We start from the raw sequence: 21,339 nt of genomic DNA on the forward strand, positions 1-21,339 counted from the left end.
TTGGTGTAGAAAAAAAATCAAAAAATTTTCAATTGTCTGTTAACTTCAGGATCATCTTCATTGGAACCATCGAGCCGAGGGCATCACAATCCGGTACAAATTAATGTCGCCGTGTCCTTTTAAAAAACATCTTTATGAAATCTTAAAGCTGTCTCGGTGGTAATAGGGATAATTACGTGTACAGAGGAATGATTGATAAAAAATAAAAGACAAGTTTATAGTTTGATAGAAACTATGATTATTAGACCCTTTTACAAAGAATCAATTTTTAGAAAAGAATCTATTCACACAAAACTTTCTTTTTTTATACTTGTGATATCTACAAAAACAAAAAAAAAATTGCATCACTTGTATATTGTTTTTAATTTTTAAATCTTGTTTATTATTTTAATTCTTGCAGTTTTTTATTTATTTTTTTTTCATAATGAAAAATATCTACAATCTTCAGTTGTTTACGATTTTTTTTTCATTTTCTTTCTTTTTTTTCCACTAAATTTATATTATATTAATTAATATACAATTTCACAGTCACTTCACAGTGTGAATTTTTAAATTATCGTGAAGAGGGACCTCCTTTTTTTTATTTTCTATTAATTTTGTATAAATAATTATAAAACAGTTTTAATTTTCTAAAATTTGAATTAAAAAATACTCCGCTTCATGGCACACATAAAAAAAAAATAATAATTACGAGAATAAATTTCTCGATTTATTTTATAAATAAAAATAATAAATAACAAAACATGGGAATGATTTAGATAAATCAATAAAACAAATTATTGTCATTAATTTAAAATACATAAAAATGAATAAAAAGTTGTATAATTAAAAAAAGTACGTAATTAATAATAAATTAATTACTTCATTAAAACACTTGCGATGTATTTGTTACAAATTTTAAAATGAAATTATGACACAGATTTATCTAACGGCGGTTTAATTAAAACATTACTTTCATATTTACTTATTAATATTATTATAAAACATTAATTTTATTAAACTTTTATTTTCTACGGGGACACATTTAAAAAGCGATCAACAAAAAAAGTAGCACACTTTTAAAATTATTTTAAATGTCATTAATATAATGTTCATTTACAGTTTTTTTTTTTTTTTTCTATATCACAGGAAAGTACCAAATGCCCCGTATTAGCTGTCAGAAAACTGTCGAATGTTAATACCAATTAGTCTAGGGTTATTTTGTCCCTCTCCTTTAATTTTTATTTATACAATTTTTATTTCTTCTTCACTATTTCTTTCGATTAACACAAATTAATCGAGATCTATTTGTATATATAATATATATATATATATATTTAAAAAAAAAAAATAAAATAAAATAAACGTAAAATTTATACATAATTTTTTTTCAGTATATTACATAAATAAAAAGTGGATGAATTCTATGACATTGAAGTCAATAACAGAGATTCGAATTCGCTTATACTTCGAACTAATAATAATAATATTAATAAATAAATAATTAAATAAATTTAATTTTTTAAATATTTTTTCGAGTGATGCTAGAAAAAAAACACTCGTTAAATTTTTTATTTCAATTTTTTTTTTCTAGCAATAAAAATTAATATTACGTAGCGTCGTTTTGTGTCGAGATAACTACACATAGTTTGAATATTACACACAATATCAACTCGGCATACATAGTTATAATTGTTAATGATAAAGTTTTCATAGTGCAATAAACAGTCTCACATATCCACGAAATTGCATAAAAACACAGTTGTTACAATTCCACATTCATAACTTGCTGTTATTTATATTTTTATTTCTCTCTATACTTATTATTATTTATTTATTTTTTTTATTTTTATTCTGTCGCGCATCGCAGAATACCTCGCTGACGTGTACTAATGAATAAGTCAATCACTTTTATCACTTCTATTAATCTATTCCCCTTCAAGGCATCGTTGTGGGCTTGCAGAACTCACGTGCCCTCGCGCACTATTTTTTTTATTATTATTTATTTTGTCTTCCTCTCATTTATAATCATAAATAATAATAGTATTATTATTATCATTAATAATCTATAAATATTACATACGTTTATTATATTTATATTTACACTTTGTATTAGATTATAATATCAGAGGATACATTTCGCCCGAAAAATATCGAATAAGTATCTTCTAAATATTTTGCTGACGTTAATGAAGAATCACCAAGACCTCACCGTACGTCAAATGCATTGCTTTATTAATATTATTATTATTTTTTATTAATTAGCGACGACGATGATACGCACGCGATATATCATCGTGACTGTGAGTTGTCTTCTTTTTTATGGATATCACCACCATGCATTAGTGAAGGTTCCATTGGTCTGCCGGGTACACCTGGTCCAGGTCCAGCTCTGTGGTGCATATGGAGATTACTAAGTGGTCCAGGACTGGGGTCTTTAGCTCGCAGAGCATTAACAACAGATGCTTGACTGTAATTCGCGTACATTTTCGCACGCTCTTCTTCCTCGGCTCGGAATGCCGCTGCCATTAGCGGATTGTATCTCAGCTGCTGCAGGGGGTCATACCGATAGGGATCACGGAACGGATCAGAGCCCCATGGTGCACCGGGTTGCCCTCCTGGACCTGATGGCGGAGGAAAGTGTTGCATATGATGGCCACCTAACGTTGGCATCATACTCCTCGACATTGCGTGAGGATTAGGTTGCAAACTGTGGGGATGTCGCGCAAGATAAGCGTGAGGATGGGAATGATGATACCTTGGGTCAGGTATTGGACTTGGTCCCTGTCCGGGTCCAGGACCCGGTGGTGGTCCTCGAGAAAGCATCACAACGTCATCATCTTTACTCCTCGGCTCTTCTTTGACGCGTACCTCACTCGGGTCAATCTGTACGGAGGTGCCATTTCTCAATGGAGAACGATCCCGACTAGCCATCACTGCATGCTGACGATTTTGATGCATTATCCTCTCGCGCTCCATTTCTCGCCTCTCCATTTCACGTCGTTCTTTCTCTCTCCTTTCACGTTCACGTTCCGCGGCCTCTTGCTGTTTTCTTTTTTCCTCTTTTTCACGTTCACGTCTTTCTCTCTCACGCTGTTCTTCCCGCTCTCTCTCCCGTCTCTGTCGTTCGCGTTCCCTTTCACGTTCACGTTCACGCTCGCGTTCCCTTTCGCGCTCACGTTCTCGCTGCTGTTGCTCCTCCAGCTCCGCTCGTCTGTCTATCGCAGGTGGCTCAGGCTTCAGACTCCAACCAACTGATGTTGGGGGAAAACCAGTCGCTGTTCGTTGCAACCTAAAAAATATTACACCGTCGATTAATTTAAATTTAAAATAATAATAATAATAATAATAATAGTAATAAAATAAAGTGGAAAAATTTTTAATTTACGTACCCTCTCCAAGGATCATGTACTGCTGAGGTGAGTCCACTTAACTGAGACATTTCTCGGGTTGGAGGATATCCTGATAATGTCGGAAAGTTTGGATTAGGCGCGCCAAATGATGCTGGGTATCTTCCGAAAGGTGACATACCCGTTCCTAAAAATAAATAACTCATTAGCTATAATACTAAAAATATTTAAACCCATTTATATTTATTTATTTAAATAAATTTAATGGCTTTTAAATAGAATACTAAAACAAATGAACGAGAAATACCTTTGAGCATACCTAGATGAGAAGACTGAGTAGTTAGGAACCCGACAGGATGAGGAGGTGGTTGCGCACCAGGATGATTCGGTGGCATATTCGAGGGAAACGGCGGAGCCATAGGCGGTGTTCCTAATCCAATACCATTACCTGGACCTCCTGGATACAAATGACCAGGAGGCCTAAGTAATTCTGTTTTAGTATTGACATTTCCAGCTTTGGCCTCCGCTTGTTGTTTCTGTTGATGATGATATATTTCCCATGCTATCCGAACGTGCATTGCGTTCCATTTTCCAGTCTTCTACAATAATATTCGTTAATTAATATACACAATAAATTATTGTTTACTTGTTGATACAAACTTGTATATTAATTTAATTAAAATTCATACTACACGAACACAATAATCAATAATACGTACTTTTGGCGCGAATGAACTCATGTGATTTGGTGGAACGAATGGTGTCGTAGGTGGTGCCATATTAGGGTGTAATAGACCGGCATTAAAGCTCGAGTAATTTGATAAGTTTAAGTTTCCACGAAAAAATGGCGAATCAACGCTACCTAGTTTTGGAATGTCCTTAAACTGTTGTGAATAAAAAAAAAAGTTATTTTTATTATATTTCAAAGAAATATACAGAGTATGTATAAAAAATATATAACTTACAATTGGTGGTGGGAATAACGAAGCCGTTGCAGGTGGTGGTAATAATGGTGTTGTATGTTGATGAACATGTGTATGTTGATGTTGATGATGATGCATTTCAGTCCTAAGATAAGGAGGTGGTCCAAGATTACCAACAGCCACAGGAACATTTCGATCTTGCGAAGCTAAAAATCTATTGTCTAACTCTCTTCTTAATAAATCAGTCTGACCTGTAACATGGCTCACCCCTAAAATAAATTTTGAATTAGAAATAGTGTTAAAAAATTAGCAATACAGTAGGACCTCGTTATAAGACCATTTGTTTCTCTCTCAAACTATCGCGATACCTGGTTTATAAAAAAGATAGAATGATAGTCTTATAACGAGCTCCGACTGTACTGGAAATCAGTTTGTGAAATTGAGAAAGTAGTAGTTCGTAAGTAAGAGTAAGTCAGTATGACAGTAAAGTGATATAGTGATATAGATATAGATGTATAGTTTAGTTGCAGTAGACAACTCTTGAGCGAACTTACTTGATTGGAAGAGCGACTCGGCAGAGAACGGATTTGGATTAGTGGTCGGCGGGGGTAACGTGGGCAACGAAGGATGAGGACTCGCGCTGGACACTGGTGGCGGAAGCGGCGCGGCAAACATCGGCGGTGGAAAGCTGTGCATTCCTAATGTTGCCTGGGGCGGTGGTGGTGTTGGCCTCGGTACAGATGTAGCTGTTGCTGGCGATAATTGAGATGTCGTGCTGCTACTGCGGATCATATAGAAATTTTGAAATAAAGTGATACTGAGATTATATATCAATACAAATAACAAAGATAGCAGTAAGTAATAACAGTATAAATAACTACCACATTTTAAGTGGTAGGATTTATTGCAGTGTCGAGTATTAATCTTACCTGATCCATCCTTGAGCCTTTGAGTAAGCGGGTAGACTAGAATTGGCTGGGGAGGAGGTGTTTGGCACACTTACAGGCGTTATACTGCTACGGCTTAACGTACTCACGTTACTGCTGCAACGGTTAATATTTTTATTTGTAACAGTCAGTACTTAAGTTTTTTTTGTATTATCGAAAATAAATATCAACAAAGCGACTAAGTATCAATACTTTTTTTACATTAAATTCTATAAATTTTATCTTAATTTTACTGAAGAAAAAAAAAATAGAGACAAATAATTTAGTTGTTTTTAGGACAATTACCTGTAACTATCACGTTCACGATTAGGACTGTGACCTCGGGGTGAATTATTATTATTATTTCTTCCGGCAAGGCTGGATGCCACAATGTCCCTGTGAGCAATCGTATTGGCGGTGGTAACTGTGTTTGTTATTGTAGATACACAAGTCGTAGTAGCAGCGCTGAGAGGAGTTGTGCTGTTGTGATTAGTCGTGGTGTTTCCTATGGTCTGTTTGGTAATGTTGGTGCACGGTGATGCTCGACTAGCTCTCTGTAATATTTTTTAAATAGACCAGTCAATTGATACAGATAATTTACCATGAATCAAGTTGATAATGACTGTAATGATTGAATGATAGAGATAAAAAATAATTACCACGTCGGTTCGCGATGACGCTGAATGCGAAGGTGACGATACTGCAGGTGGTAAATAAGGACTATGATTAAGTGCGGCATAAGGAGTGTAAAGAGGTGGGTAAGACGGCTGAGTCTGTGGATACGCAGCCATTGGCAGCGGTGGTGGATAACTGGTACTTGTTGCGGCACCGTTTGATGGTGCTGCTGGTGTCACGCCGAGACTAGCAACTGCTGGACTAGTTGTTGTATGACTCGACGAGACAAGTGGTACATTTGGTGGATGTAACGCTGGTGGTATCGTGGTATGAGGCTGTTGTGGCAATGAAGGCGGCGGAAGAGCTGGGGATGCTGGCCGCTGTTGCGGAGCTATTGCACGAGGATTCGCTGCCAAAGGACTAGTCATCTGTGATTATTAAAAAGTTTTAATTAATTATTATGTTTATTTATTTAACTGTCCAGACTTTTTAAAATATATTTTTAATCTTGTTGGTTATTAATTAATTAATTAATTAATTAATTAATTTAATGAATATTATATTACGCGAGATTTAGAATAAAATATATTACTTACGGGTGGTTGGGATATGTGTGGGGGCAACGTTGGACTGGGCGGACTCGGCGCCGTTGGTACTGGTGCTGAGGCAGGCACAGGGGGTGGTATGGGTGCCGGGGCATCCGTCGCGGGATTCGAAATTTGTCCACCGGTGTCTGGAGGTGAACCCCCAGCGCCGTTTGCCGGCGGCAATACGTGCGGCGATGAAGATGGCAACTCGTCTAGAAACGACAGGAAAATATAATTTTATTATTTATCACATTTTAATTAATTTAACGAATTTTACGATTAAATGATTTTGTGTCTAGTCTACTAGAAGCTAAATTTACTTACATTTACGTGGGAGAGGTGGGGTTGAAGATTCAAAGAGTATCGATTCTGCATCCGAGCCCTAGATATTTACAGATAAATAAAGATTATATATAGAATATACAAAATAAAAATAAAATTTTAATGATTTGAGTGGCATTAGTTTAATGGAGATAAATTAAATTAATAGTAGTAATGATATTAAACGCACCTTATCGTCTTCTCCTTCACTATCACACTGCAACAGGATATTGATAAAACATGTCATTAGCATTAAGTGTACATAATTTTATGATTCTCATCAAGATTTACTATCAAAGATATCATTATTAATAATAATAATAATTTATTATACTTACGATATAACCTTTACCCGAACTGCAATGGCTGCTAGCCTATAAACAAATGCATTACGTGAGTAAATATTATTCAGCTAAATTATGATGATAATTAGAAAAAAAAAATATATATATATATTTATTACTGTATATTATTTAATTGCACAGTAGTTAAATCAATTAATTATTATTTTTTTTATTATCTCACTGTAAACAATATGTTTATCAAGTAACATTTTTTACGACTAATCAAATCTGTACATAAAAATTAATAAAAAATTTTCTGCGTTTATTTTATTAAATAATTTTAAACTTTACTCATCAAAATAAAATTGTGTAAATCACTTGGTTTTAAAAAATTGTAAATGAAAAACAAATTACGTCGAACGTACAAAATATTGTAGATTAGAATAATAATAATCATAACGTGACTCGTCATGACTGATAAAAAAGTTGAATCATCTCTAAAATTACGCGGTGTTTACAGTATTATTATTTGAAATTAAAAAATAAGCTTGTAAATATCCACGTGACTTACATCGCTGAGATGGTCCCTGGAACTGTCAGCGTCCTGGCAGTCCCTTGGTATACCAGGGCCATGCAATTGTTCCGACGCTCGTCCGCTATCGTCACTCGTACCTGCATCGAGGCCCTGAAAGACAATTCCATTCATCAGTACATAAAATTGATAAAGACTTTATAATACCTAAGTCATTCACTAATTTAAATAAAGTGATATGAATGTCTTTTTAGTAGATTCATTATCTTTATTAACTAACCAACGGTATTTTAATGTGTAATATAAATTAATATATACCTGGTTGAGGGTAGAAGGTGTCAGTATGGAATTATTCGTATAATGATTGTGTTTAAAATGATTTTTTATGTGATGATCGTTGTGCCGATTATTCTGACCGGTATCCACCTTTGGTTTTTCCTCAACTATCGACAGCAGTGAATGGAGTTTCTTCACATTATTTTTACCAGCTAACTTTATTGCACTCTGAAAAATATATTAAAATATGAGATAAAATAAAATATATATATAAAAAAAAACTATCAATTATCGTTTTCTCATATACACATACAGACTCAAGGTTTTTAGTAGACAATTAAATATCATCTCACCAGATAAATAGCACACCAATAAATAAAGTAATAAGATAATAAAAAAAAACAATAAGTAAAATAATAATGTAATTAAAGTCAATTATCGTAAAGTCGTTATTACACAAACAATGTTGCACTGTACAATTATCGTTATATTATCACATATACATTGGTCCCGGCTTAATATGTATGTATAAAATAATGTATATATATATATGTTTCTGTGTAAAGATAAATAAGTTTTTGATTTGATTCAAGTATTTATAAAATCCGGTTTTTCGTTGGCGACTTTACTCGTCGGGATACACGTTTACAAAATAAACAAAAAATTCAAATAAAATAAAACGGAGTAGTAAAAATAAAATAAAACAACAGAGCACACACAATAAAAAAGTACAATAAAATAAAAGAAATGATCTTTGGTTCGAATATCGTACGTTGCTACTGGCAATTCCGCGAGCGCATGAGCCACCGCGCCGTGTGCGTCTCTTACTTTACTTCTTCTCGCGAGTCTTCTGACGTTCAAACTGGATCACACATAAACATACACACAAGTCTCTCTCTTAATGTTTCTTTCTTGCTTTATCTCGCGAGCAAAAACCGCGACGACGACTTACTGTAGTGTGTATATGTGAAGACTCACCGCGAGTAGCTGAGAATTGAGCAGACGATGGAGAGGAACAGAAGTAGAATAAGGTAGAGGAAGAGGTAGAAAGACGAAGAACAAGAAGTAGGTGGAGGCGAGTAAGAAGGAAGAAGAGGAGGAGGCGGTGGCGGCAACAGAGGTAAATGTAGAAGTAGTTTAAGTATGAAAATGTTGGGTGATGAAAGGACGACAAGGTTTCAGTTGGTATTGCTGCGTGTGTGGTTGATATAAAAATAGAATTAGTAATAAACTGATGGAGAAATTGAAAATATCATGTATGTAATAATAGTCTACGAATTATGTAGGATATAATGATGATGTGTGTAAGTATGTATGTGTGTGTGTGTGTGAGAAGAACCGTGTGGCGCGAATATACAAGAGAGAGGGAATGGCCGTGACGAAAAAGAGCAGTTGTGGCAACTCGCGAGGTAGTTACATATATATACAGATATACTTATGTATTTATAAAAAATATATATATTAATGTAAAATAGGTATGTATAATTTTATATGGCGGCAGCGTTACACGATAACGATACAAAAAGAAGACACGATATATGATATTGTAGTTTTGTAGTTAGATGAAATAAAACCGCGCAACAGCGTAAAGGAGTTTAGTTTAACGCGGTATTACAAGTATACGAACACAACGTGGATGTCAACGGCAACAAGACGACAATGTGTTTTAGGCCAATGAGTAGGTAACAGCAACAACAACTACCACAACAATAAACTATTGGACGCTCACGGGTACGATGATGACGACGACAACGACAACGATGACGGCGGCGATGGTGACGAGAAAGCGCGAGAGTTACTTGTGTAAGCAAAGCAGGAGGGCACACAGAGTGAGAGCACACGAGCTGAGCACGAGAACCGTGGTGTGGATATATCGTACACGAGATGTGCAGCGCGACGGGGGTAGTGGGGAACACTGAGGAGCGCGAGTATACACGGCGAAAACGGAAGGCGGAGGAACGAGGGGATAGAAATTGGCAAGTCGCGACTCGACGTATAGCTAAGAGGAGGGAGAGGTTTTTATGCTCTGAGAGAGGGAAATCGCGGTGTAGTGGTATATAGTATAAGAGGTAGCGGTGGTGATGGTGATGGTGATGATGATGGTGGTGGCATTGGTGGTAGGGATTGTCGACGATACGAGGGAGATGCTTGTGTTTAGGGTGTTAAGAGTGCGAAAAAGATGCAAGTAGAAGACATTGACCGAACAAACAGCCGAGCGACAAGGCCTTACGGCGTCGGGCCAGCTGGATATGCCTGGGGAGGAGGAAAGAGGGCGGCTGGTATGTGTGAGAGAGAAAGAAGTTGAGAAAGAAGCAGGCGCGGAGTCGATTTCACTCTACTCTACGCTACAATACTACTCTAAACCTCTTGTCTCCCACATTCTCGTCGTTGTCGGCATGATCGTGGTCGTCATCATCATCGTTGTCGTCGTCGTCCGGCTCCCTGATATTGCTTAGTTACTATACTCTGGTTTGCTTGTCAAGGGAAAGAAAGAAAAGCCATTCCAGTGCCGCTGTACGACTGAGGGTAAAAACTCCCGAGTACGCCGGTGCAAGCTGATATATACATACATATACATATATATTCTCTCTTCCACCTGCGCACGTGTGCAAACTGTACATGCGTCGGCTACTGCTTTCTTCTATTCGTTTCTCGCCATAGCCAACTAACCAGCAGAAGCAACAGCAACAACACGAGCAGCAGCAGAAAAGAAAATATAAAGAGGCGAAATTGAGTAGAGAAAAAGAGGTCGAGGACAATGGCAAGGAGAACCTTTTCCGTAAACTCTCTTATATTATACTCCAAATTCTATATTTGTTGGCTAAAGAATTCACCTATGTAAGCGTAAATAAAATAGACCAGGGGTTGTGTACCTATTCCACAACTACAACAACACTAACTACTACCATACAGACTACTATACATATATATATATATATATATATATAGTCTACAATATGAGTACCAGGTTGAATACCTCGAGAAAGGCAGAAAGGAAAGAAAAACCGGTAGATTTAAAGAGCACTGGAGGTGTAGTAGATCGCTTATAAACCGGCGGCGACGACGACGACGACCGTTCCACCAACTTAAACCTCAACTGCTCATTGAAAAATATATAAAACGAATGGAAGGATAAGACAAAGAGGAGAATCCCGTGGGCAAATCGTAGGTCGTGGAACCAACAAGAGCGCTTTAGTTTCTCTCTCTATGCTTGATATAGTACTACACTACCAATACACCGTCAAGTTTAGCCCTCTCTTTGATTTCTTCTGCTATACATGCATTCATTTTCTCCATCTACACATATTCATTTATACATACATATATATATACCTAAAAACTTCTGTCTTTTTCTCTTTACATGTACACATGGATAGTGAACCCGCGACGTTGCCACGTTGATTTTGTATGACGCGCGCGCGTTCGCTCACTGCCAAATGCGCACGCATTTACTACTTTACCTCGCATGTATGTATGATCTATGTGTACAGTAGTTAAAACTAGTACTAATATTACATACAGAGTATATATACACATATATTTGTTTCCACATGTTCATGTGCTCTAATCAGGGGTCTCCTTTACATTCGCGTAGTTGCACATCATCTCACCGCGGATGAGATTTATTCACATATATGTATTATATATATGACACAGATACTACGTCGACGCGTTTAATCGCTCATCGTCGACGTGAAACTAAACGCGTTATGTTATGTCATCGGCAATCCAGTGTATATGTATGCATGCGCATGCTATGGCATGAAACAGTAAAGAGGAAAAAGCATATCTATCTATACATATATTCCTATAAATGCATGAATATGTACATAGATGTATACATAACATATTGAAATAAAATGAAATATGGGTCTTATACAATTGCCACTGTGGCTTTTCCATAAACAATTTCATGCGTCGATTTGCAGTTAATTGATTGCATTATAATTCAGCTTCATTTATTTATAATAAATCATTGACTATAATATCGTTGATTTGCCCGCAGAAATACCATGCCCACTGGCTATACTCTTGATTGACTGCTAATTTATGCAATTATTGATGTTGTTTTTTATTATTATTCCGACTAGATGGTCTATAATTTGTAACTTTTTTAACGGTTTGTTAATTAATATTAATGAGTATAAATTATGGTTTAATTAACTTGTCAACTTAAATGTACATTGGTGTGATTTATTTAATTTATTTAGTTATTCATTTATTTTATTTTATTTTGGTTAATAAGTTTTTTTTTATTAGCGGTTTCAAACACGCAATCAACTTGAGTGGATAATGAAGCGAGTAAAGCAAATAAGTTGAGATGTTTGATAAACTAGAACGTCGACAAATTATCCATTATATTATTATATGTATGTGTATGTATATATATGTGTGTTGTGTAATTTATGTGGAGAAAAGTTTTATATGTATGGCAGTATATATGTACGGATAAATTTGCCCGATTACAGTAGTTGCAACCGCGTCGACAACGACTTTGAGGTAACTCTTTTGCAATTGCAACCACGCGAGGAGGCATTACATTGGGTCTCGGTCGCCTTGAGTGTTATGTTCCATTCCCGTATAATATAAACGAAAGCCACGATAGTACTTAGAGTAGTAGTAAGTTGTATAGAAACACATTATGATGAGAGAAGGAAAGAAGAAAGGTAAGAGGGTATGTAAAATCAAGAGAAACATAAGATGAAATATATATGTATAAATGTTATATTGGGTTGTAATGGTAAGTATGAAAATGTGGTAAGTATACAGTGAGGACGAAGGCATTAAAAACAATGTGATGGAGATGAGTCCTTTATAACTACACGGGTAAAACTAAAATAATCATGTTTATCCTTATATAAAGTCGCTGTATTTACTCTCTATCCGGAGGGGGTAAGTCTTAATATAGTAAAACTGAGATAATCCGACATTGAGAGAAGAAGCCATCCGTGATTCAAGCACGCGACGAAGCAATTTCGCATACTGTTATGCCGAGAATCCGTACTTATACTGATTGTTATAGAATGAAAGAAAAGCCCAGGACAAAAAAATGATATTGGTAATAAAGACAGATGGAATAAAGAATTAGACTAAGATATAAAAGAAGATGAAAAATAAAAATGAGTTTACGAAAATTTGAAACGATTCTTTTATCATTTTATTTGTAAGAACATATTTTAGTTGTAGGAATGTATGATGACTTTAGATATTTTATATGCTTCGTTATCTTTTAAGTACTTGAGACGTTAATAAGTTTTTATTTTTTTCTATTAACTTATGATGACAAATATATCTATATATTTACCAAAAATGTATAAAATGAGTTTACAAATTTATCTGACATAAAAACTACTATTAAAAAAAATTTTTTTTAGTACATTTTAATGGTGAGGCAATAAAATTATTATCGATTGCTAATTATCGTCAAATTGAAAAATAAAATTAAAAGAATTTTAAATAATATTTTGTCAATCAAAAATATTAAAATAGAATAGAGTAAAGTTTTTTTATACATTTGAATATCTATTTTTCTATAGAAAGAAAAAGACTTTTAAATAATATAGTATCGAGTTTTAAATTAAAGTTTTAATTTAAATGTCCGAGTATTCTCGTAAAATTGATTGATATAATTGAGTATTAAATGTGAATAAGAATCAATATTTAATTTCACTACCAGCTCAACTGATCCTCTAATAAAAGAAATAGCCCGTAATTTTTCAATTTTAGTTTCATTTTAATAGATATAAATTTTCAATGTTATAGATAAGAAAAAAAAAACTAAAAAACAAATAATAAACTAAGTTATAGTGAACATTCAAAAGTGAATAATTGCTCGAGGAAACATATAAGAAAACTTAAAATTGATAAGGTTAACTTTTTTGTTCGAACTAAAATAGAACGCATAACTATTTATGTAATATTGCACGACTCATAATGCGAAGCATTTGAGAGTGCTTTACGATCGAAAATTTTTTTTTTTTCGATAAGATACCACGTAATAGTGTCAACCGTACGTAATATTTAGTTTTGGAGCAACGTTCAATTTTTATTACTAACAAAAAAAAATTAATAAGTTAATAGTACACTAGTAATAAATAGATCTCACTACTTTTTTTTTAATTTTTTTATGCTAAGCATAAGCTATTAATCTATCGAAACAAGATTAATTAACTAATGCTCTACGTCTCCTGGTAATTAATTAAATTCAAAGATAATGTTAATCATAAAAAGATAAGCTAATTTAAAATATGAAAAAAAAAACATGTGATAGCTGATAAGGTGATGTATTGATAATTTTATTATATATATAGATATATACTTAAAATCCGATATAAGTATATATATCTAAATAAATACAGCTGGTTTTTAAAATAGTATTTGTATAAATATTACTATTGTTTTTAAACGTGTCGACATACAGGTGAAATCAAATAAACGCAAACAATTTGTCTTGTACGTGCGGTTTCAATTAATCCTGGTAATATTATAACTCAAAGAATCACATATTAACTGTGGGAACTTAAGCTGCTTTTTATATTACACATCACACGTGCATACATAATGTAAAAGCTGATGTGTATCAAAGATCAGAGGTTAATTAAAAATAAAATTGTAATTATGGAAGAGCGAAAAAAAAATATAATAATAAATAAAATAAGTTAATAATTTTACTTTATATTTACCGAGGTTTACATAATGAGCGAAAATAAATTTAAGCAAAAGGAAGGTAAAAAAAACAAATATTTAAAAAAATTCAATAACCACGGATAATTTGGATCGATTGATTGCGAGCAGATTGAACGAGGGTAAATGTGATTAGAGAGATGAAGAAAGAGGATATAATAAAAATTCAGATGTAAAATGAATGAAGAGATAAATAATAAAAAAATGAAAAGAAAAAAAAGATAATTACCGTAGAGTAAAGGTGAGGGTTGTAAAAACGTTTACTCGTTTATATTTTTGTATTAACAGTCAAATAAATTAGCATGCGTTATAAATTAGCATTTAACACGCATATTAATATAAATTTGCATTTATGGATGTATGTATGCATATTATTATTGTTATTATTAATATACATATTAGATATTTGTATCATTCACGAGCATAAGTTAATAACTGATATCCGATCAGGATTAATCGAGGGAATTAAACTGGCTGTAGCAAGTCAATACTCGGAGTACAAAAGAGAGTATTGTGGAATGTCAGTGTCAATTTTGGATCACGCGATATACTGACTAAATTTGTCGTGTATCATGTCTGTATATATATAAAATATACATCCATATATTATCATTTTTTTCCGTAAACTGTTTATTTATACACTTGTCAGAGACAAACGACACGACAAGAATACAATAATTTATCATTTATAACCGAATTATATCAATCACTTAATTATTTAATTATCACACGTTTACTGTTATTTTATTGTGTACTAAAATGTATTGTATAATTTAAATTAATGTCGAATTGTTTATTTTTATAATTCAATTATCATCATCAAATTTAGCTAAATAAATACACGCGTAATATTATAATAATAATAATAATAATAATGATAATGATATGTAGTGTCAACATAAATAGATAATATTATAATAATGTGGTATGCGAGTTTAACTGATCTTACACACTGGTAAAGTGAATAATTCACAAGGGGATTTAAAACGTGAATCCTGGTTTCAAAGAGCTCAACTTCTTTTAATTTAATTTTTTTATTTTATTGAAAATGACAGAGTTGAAAAGAGCCGTGTTGCCTAGATTATTAAATTTATTGTAGCATTTAATCTATTAAAATATTTTGGAATGTCATTTTAATGGCTTTCACAACAACTTTTTTTTCTTCTGTAATCTTTATCTCAACCTTACTAATGACGTGCTATAGAAAATAAAATTTAAAAAAAAAAGAGAAAATGAATGCATGTTCTCATTTTAACGTTCTCCTTTAAAACCACTAATCAAATAATTTACAAATGACTTTACACGTGTCAACACCCGTGATTTATAATTAAAACATACTTTTTATTTATTCTTTTAAATCCATCATACTGTTACTCAAATAGAAAAGTAAACGTAAATATAAATAAAATTATTATTATTATTTTAAGGATGATGATGATGATGATAATATTTGTAGTTATAAAGAGATGAATAGATTATCAATAAAGATAAAGTAGTTGTAATATAAATTTGAATTTAATCACGATAAAAGAATAATAAAATAAAATGAAAAAAGCGCATGATAAATAATATATTAAATAAAAGATCATCTGTCTTGGAGTAGCGTAAAAAGACTTTGTGCTTTTCTATGTTATGTATTTTCAGTAAGTCGGAAAATGCGAAAAGGAGACATGGAAGGAAAGCAAAGTTGTACATACATATATATATATTAGGGAGCTTCATTTGAAATGAACATTTTTTTTTTTTAGCGGACACAAGAAAATTTTGTTGCTTATGTTGAGAGAAAAATTCCCTGAAAACTTCAGCTATTAATTTTAATTTTAAATACTTTCTATCGAGCATCAAAGTTTTCCCATTTAAAAATCATGTAAATCGAATAACTTTTTTTTAAAATTACTATAACTTAGCCCGATTTTAAGCTATCGTTTTGAAACTAGTTTTTATTTGTAGAGTAATTGTTGCTTTTTAAAAGTGTATGAAACGGATTTGGTCTAACTTGATCCATGTCGATTGTATCAGCTCCGAAAGTCAATTTTTCACTTTTTTCATTTATTTTTGTTAATAGTGAAGAAACGGCTCATTTTAAAAAAAATATGCATAGGACAAATCTTTTAGGAAATTTTGTCCTCTATAAAATTGCTCATGACACTTATATTGCTAAAGTGCACTGTTCATGAGATACATGCATTTTAACATTTTACAGTAAAAAAGATTAGTACTATAGTAAGCTTACAATTTTTTTTACTGTAAAATGTTAAAATGCATGTATCTCATGAACAGTGCACTTTAGCAATATAAATGTCATAAGCACTTTTGTAGAAGACAAAATTTCCTAAAAGATTTGTCCTATGCATATTTTTTTTAAGATGAGCCGTTTCTTCACTATTAACAAAAATAAATGAAAAAAGTGAAAAATTGACTTTCGGAGCTGACACAATCGACATGGGTCGAGTTAGACCAAAACCTTTTTATACACTTTTAAAAAGCAACAATTACTCTACAAATAAAAACTGGTTTCAAAACGATAGCTTAAAATCGGGCTAAGTTATAGTAATTTTAAAAAAAAGTTATTCGATTTACATGCTTTTTAAATGGGAAAACTTTGATGCTCGATAGAAAGTATTTAAAATTAAAATTAAGAGCTGAAATTTTCAGGGAATTTTTCTCTCAACATAAACAACAAAATTTTCTTGTGTCCTCTAAAAAAAAAAAAAAGTTCGTTTCAAATGAAGCACCCTAATATATATATATACAATGATAAATAAAAAAAAGTTTGTTGGAAGAGAAGAAGCATCGCACAAGGAATGTGTCTTCGGAATAGGTATAGTACACGTATATATGTTGTATGTACGTATGTATGTTTGTGTGAAAAAGAATGAGAAGAAAAAAAAGATAAAGAGAAAAATATAACCGATAACCAGTTGTCTCGGAATCTTCGGGGTACATTGCTGGTTTAGATGCTGCTGTTGCTGGTTACAGCAACAACTGATAGAGAAAGAAAAATTATTGAGCAAAGTTTCCCCGATAGAATCAGAGAAAATAGCTTCTGTCACCGCAATCTCAGAAATGTGGATGATGAGTATATAATTGTATTATCTCTTTTGATTCGTTGTTATGTTGTATTATATCAAGTTACATTAGATTTTATTCTATCATCTTTTTGTCTCACTACTTGTACAGCATGTCGCGTTCGTCGCAACTTATATTATGATAATATAATATAATATAATACTACTGTACTCGGTGGCTGTGTCTACAGCACGGACTGAAGTTTAATTGGCGTACAAGTTAATGATAGACGTTGGAAGATTATTATCTGAGAAACGTGTCACAATTGTAAATTTATTAATCATTATTATTATTGAGACCTCGTTGTTTATTAGACGTAAATTAAAATGTGGATTATTACAACGAGATGACGAAATAATTCATTCAGTGAGAGATGATAAAAGTAGGTAAGTAAGTAAGTAAGTGAGTGAGTGAGTGAGTAAATAAGTAAAGAGTGAAAGTATTTAATATGAAAATAGTTTAGTTTGAATATTGAAATGAATAATGGGAGAGAGAGATGAAAATTGTAAGAAGATAAATTACATTTTTGCATAACAGGTGGAGAGGAAATATTGACTCGACAACAGGATTTCCTTTGTTTTATTTTTAAATCATCAAATACACAAATTCAAGCCAACCTGACTATCAACAGACTCTGCTGGTGGTACAGTACCAGTTGTAGTGCTGTAGTATATATTGAATGGGAATAAGTTGAATGGATTGTTTGTTCGTTTAAATTGATGTGGCTTTATCGACAGCAATAAATTAAATGCGAGCAAGTTAATCTCGATGTTTTGGCAGTGAGAACTTTAAAAAAAAATAAATAAATAAAATATAAGGATGAAGTTTTAAAACAATTTGTAATGTCACGCGAGACAAAGAGGAGAAAGTCTTTAGTTGTATGTTACGACATATGAGTCTGTGCCAAAAATTACTTGGCACGAGTTATGAGTACTATGACAATTGTACGCTAATTGATGAATCCGTTGGGTCGGCAAGTACGATAATAAAAAATAATAAATATTTAAAGAAAAAAGATTAAGTGCGTCGTCGGCAGTCAACATGACAAGGATGCTGGTGATGATTGAATAAAAAAAAACTAAAAGAAGTTGACGGGGATTAAGTCTAAAGGACAATAAATGCAATGGAGTACATGTACGTAGGAGTATGGACAAAAGAGACAATAGTTTGAAAATAAAAAACAATTGGACAATACCTCGAGGTCCTCGTAAGTACGGAAAGCGAGTATGGCAAATCCGTCGATAATGTCCTCCTCGAAGGGTGGTTCCTTCGCGTTGGCCCCGGCTAGGGAGGACTTCTTCCTGGGCCTGGGTGGCCTGGGCGGGCGTGGTGGTCGTTGATGATTATCACGAGGTCGATTGCCCCTCGATATCTCAAGACCAAGGCCACCAGGCTCCTCGTCTTCCCCGCTGTGGCTGTCTTCCTCGTCAGGTCGATGCCTTGCAGCCTGCTGTTGCTGTTGCTTAGCACTGGCAAGACTCTCACGTTGTGCCAGGATTCTCTGGGCACGTTCGCGACGTCTATTACGCTGATTTCTCTGTTTAACCTCGATCTCCATGTCGAGTTTCACCACCCCGAGATAAATAACGCGTCGGGTACACACAAGGAGCCGGCGCCAACAGGGCGATCCAGCTCCTAGAGTACACCCCCGTCGTTTTCACGCGTCAATCACCGACGGTAGTATAAACACCAACAACCACCAGCACATCTTAAACACCCGTACATTATTATTATGTCTCTTTGTTACTTTATTTTTTTTTTTAAGTATTCACTTGCTCATTTTTTTCTCTATTATATAAATAAGTAACCGCAAGGAAGACGTTGTGTCTCGTTTCCTTTTTATTGTATCCTTATTATTCTGGTACTGGTACTGATACTGGTACTGCTGCTGCTGCTCCAACAAATTCTGGCGTATCTGAATTTCTCACACAGGACATCCACGGTGTGCACATCGATCGGCAAGTCGTGTGTGTTGTAGACAATGGGATCACCGCTCCGTCGCTCAAATTCTCCTCTTATCTTTCAGCTGTAACACATTCACAAAATTACACCTCCATATTATATTATAGTAAATACACATACATAACAAACAATACATCAATGTACATACATATAAATATTTATTTTCTATTTATCTATATATACACAAATATACTTTGTTGCCGTATATCCATTAAAAACACTATTATTACTGATAAAAAAAAAAGTTTTTTTTTTTCCGTTAAATAATAACTATTATTTTCTCTAACACTAACACAGAACACGTACAATTACAGTATGTACGTTCTCATGCACGCACGCACCTTTTTCAAAGGCTCATCGTTGCTCTAAATATATTATTGCCATTATTACAATTAAATACAACACCCGTTGGCACTTGCCAATAACCACACTACATCCTCAGTGCTATTATTTATTTACTCTACACAACCGTCACCAAAAATATTATAACCCAGTAGATTACTGGTGTCTCTCCCCCAATTACTGACTTTACAACCTCAACTTCAACTTCACACTATCTGCTTAGCTGCTCGGTGTCTTTTTCTCTCTCAATCCATACGTTTATTTCACTCCCACTGATTCACTACTACATGTATATGTATGTACGTATATATATATATATATATATTACCTAGATTAAATCCTGCATGCCACAGTGCGCTTGACTTGCCCAATGAACAAAAAGTCTAAAACCCGAGAAGGACAACTGACATAGAGAATTATTAAATAAATAAATAATTATAATTATCACACCAGATATACGGGAGCTCGATGTTCAGGACAGGGTCTGGGCCCTATCGGCTGTACGCGTTCCGATAAAAATGTACCCGAAGAAGGCACGTAGACCGATTGTTTGGAATGGCGGACCGAACGGGCACGCACGGTTGCCGCATCGTGTGGTAAAAATGGCCGCGACCTGTCCCCGCACAACTAGAAAACCCCCGCTGTTTAAAACTCCGGCTGGCGTTTTATCCACGGCACGGGGCCTGTCCGTAAGCCCCGAGCCTCGACGACACCATGGCCCAAATCCGCCTGTCTAATTCTTCACTTTTATCTTTATCTATCTGTATCACAATGTCGTAATAACGACATCCACACTATATCTGTATTTATATATACATATATACTATATATGTAAATATATCTTTCTCTATATATGTATGTATATATATTTATACACCAGTAGATCTTCAGACTAGGCTTTTAACTCTTTTGCCGTCAATATGACTTTCACCCACACAATAAACTCGCGATACCTTGTCGTCAATCTATATATATATTCATATATATCTACAATGTATATATATATATATATATAATACCACAGTATAGATTTAATTATTATTGTGTATTTATTAGTGTCCTTTTGTTTTTTATTTTTAAAAATATGATATTACCATTTTCTACAAGTCTAGGACATCACTGGCTGTACACTTACACACGCCCTTAATTACACGCAAACCGACCACGGGCTCTCTCGTGATTACGGATTATTGTTCTTTGGAGCACCGTGCATTCTGTCAGCAGCACCCTCCGTACCCGAGAACATGGCGTAGGTACAACATCACCGGAGAGCACGAACACACAGCAGTCTGGATTTTTATGCTCGTGTAAGTGAGTGAGTAAGAGAGCAAGTAAAAAGAGAGGTGACTTGTTACCAGGGCATGGTATGGACACTACTAGAAGGATGCCAGAGAGAGAGAGAGTTATGCACATGTGTGTGTGAAGAGGTTAGCTGATGATAAGAGACGGGTGTCTGAGTAAGACAGAGTTATTTGAACTCTCGTGGTGG

At 33.9% G+C, this 21,339-nt stretch overlaps 1 protein-coding gene across 6 annotated transcripts; it reads right to left on the minus strand.

Moving 5' to 3' along the window:
- Positions 1 to 490: 490 nt before the first annotated feature.
- LOC130668108 (autism susceptibility gene 2 protein-like) lies at positions 491 to 21,174 on the minus strand. 6 transcript variants are annotated; one of them, XM_057470199.1, is made up of 17 exons: positions 20,179 to 21,174; positions 18,742 to 19,572; positions 7,836 to 8,021; positions 7,557 to 7,670; positions 7,040 to 7,075; positions 6,892 to 6,918; positions 6,705 to 6,762; positions 6,390 to 6,592; positions 5,838 to 6,221; positions 5,485 to 5,732; positions 5,182 to 5,292; positions 4,807 to 5,033; positions 4,295 to 4,521; positions 4,049 to 4,213; positions 3,637 to 3,928; positions 3,372 to 3,516; positions 491 to 3,271 (listed from the first exon to the last, which is right to left on the minus strand). In XM_057470199.1, the coding sequence occupies exons 2-17, from the start codon at positions 19,102 to 19,104 to the stop codon at positions 2,272 to 2,274; spliced, it is 3,786 nt and encodes a 1,261-aa protein (XP_057326182.1). In that variant the 5' UTR covers positions 19,105 to 19,572; positions 20,179 to 21,174; the 3' UTR covers positions 491 to 2,271. The 6 variants fall into 6 exon arrangements, with proteins under 6 accessions (XP_057326182.1, XP_057326183.1, XP_057326181.1 ...); XM_057470200.1 differs by having other exon boundaries at positions 3,649 to 3,928; positions 5,182 to 5,295; XM_057470198.1 differs by having other exon boundaries at positions 5,182 to 5,295; positions 20,945 to 21,171.
- Between the last annotated feature and the right edge of the window lie 165 nt (positions 21,175 to 21,339).

This window comes from Microplitis mediator, chromosome 5 (genome assembly GCF_029852145.1).
Source record: "Microplitis mediator isolate UGA2020A chromosome 5, iyMicMedi2.1, whole genome shotgun sequence".
Classification (NCBI taxonomy): domain Eukaryota; kingdom Metazoa; phylum Arthropoda; class Insecta; order Hymenoptera; family Braconidae; genus Microplitis; species Microplitis mediator.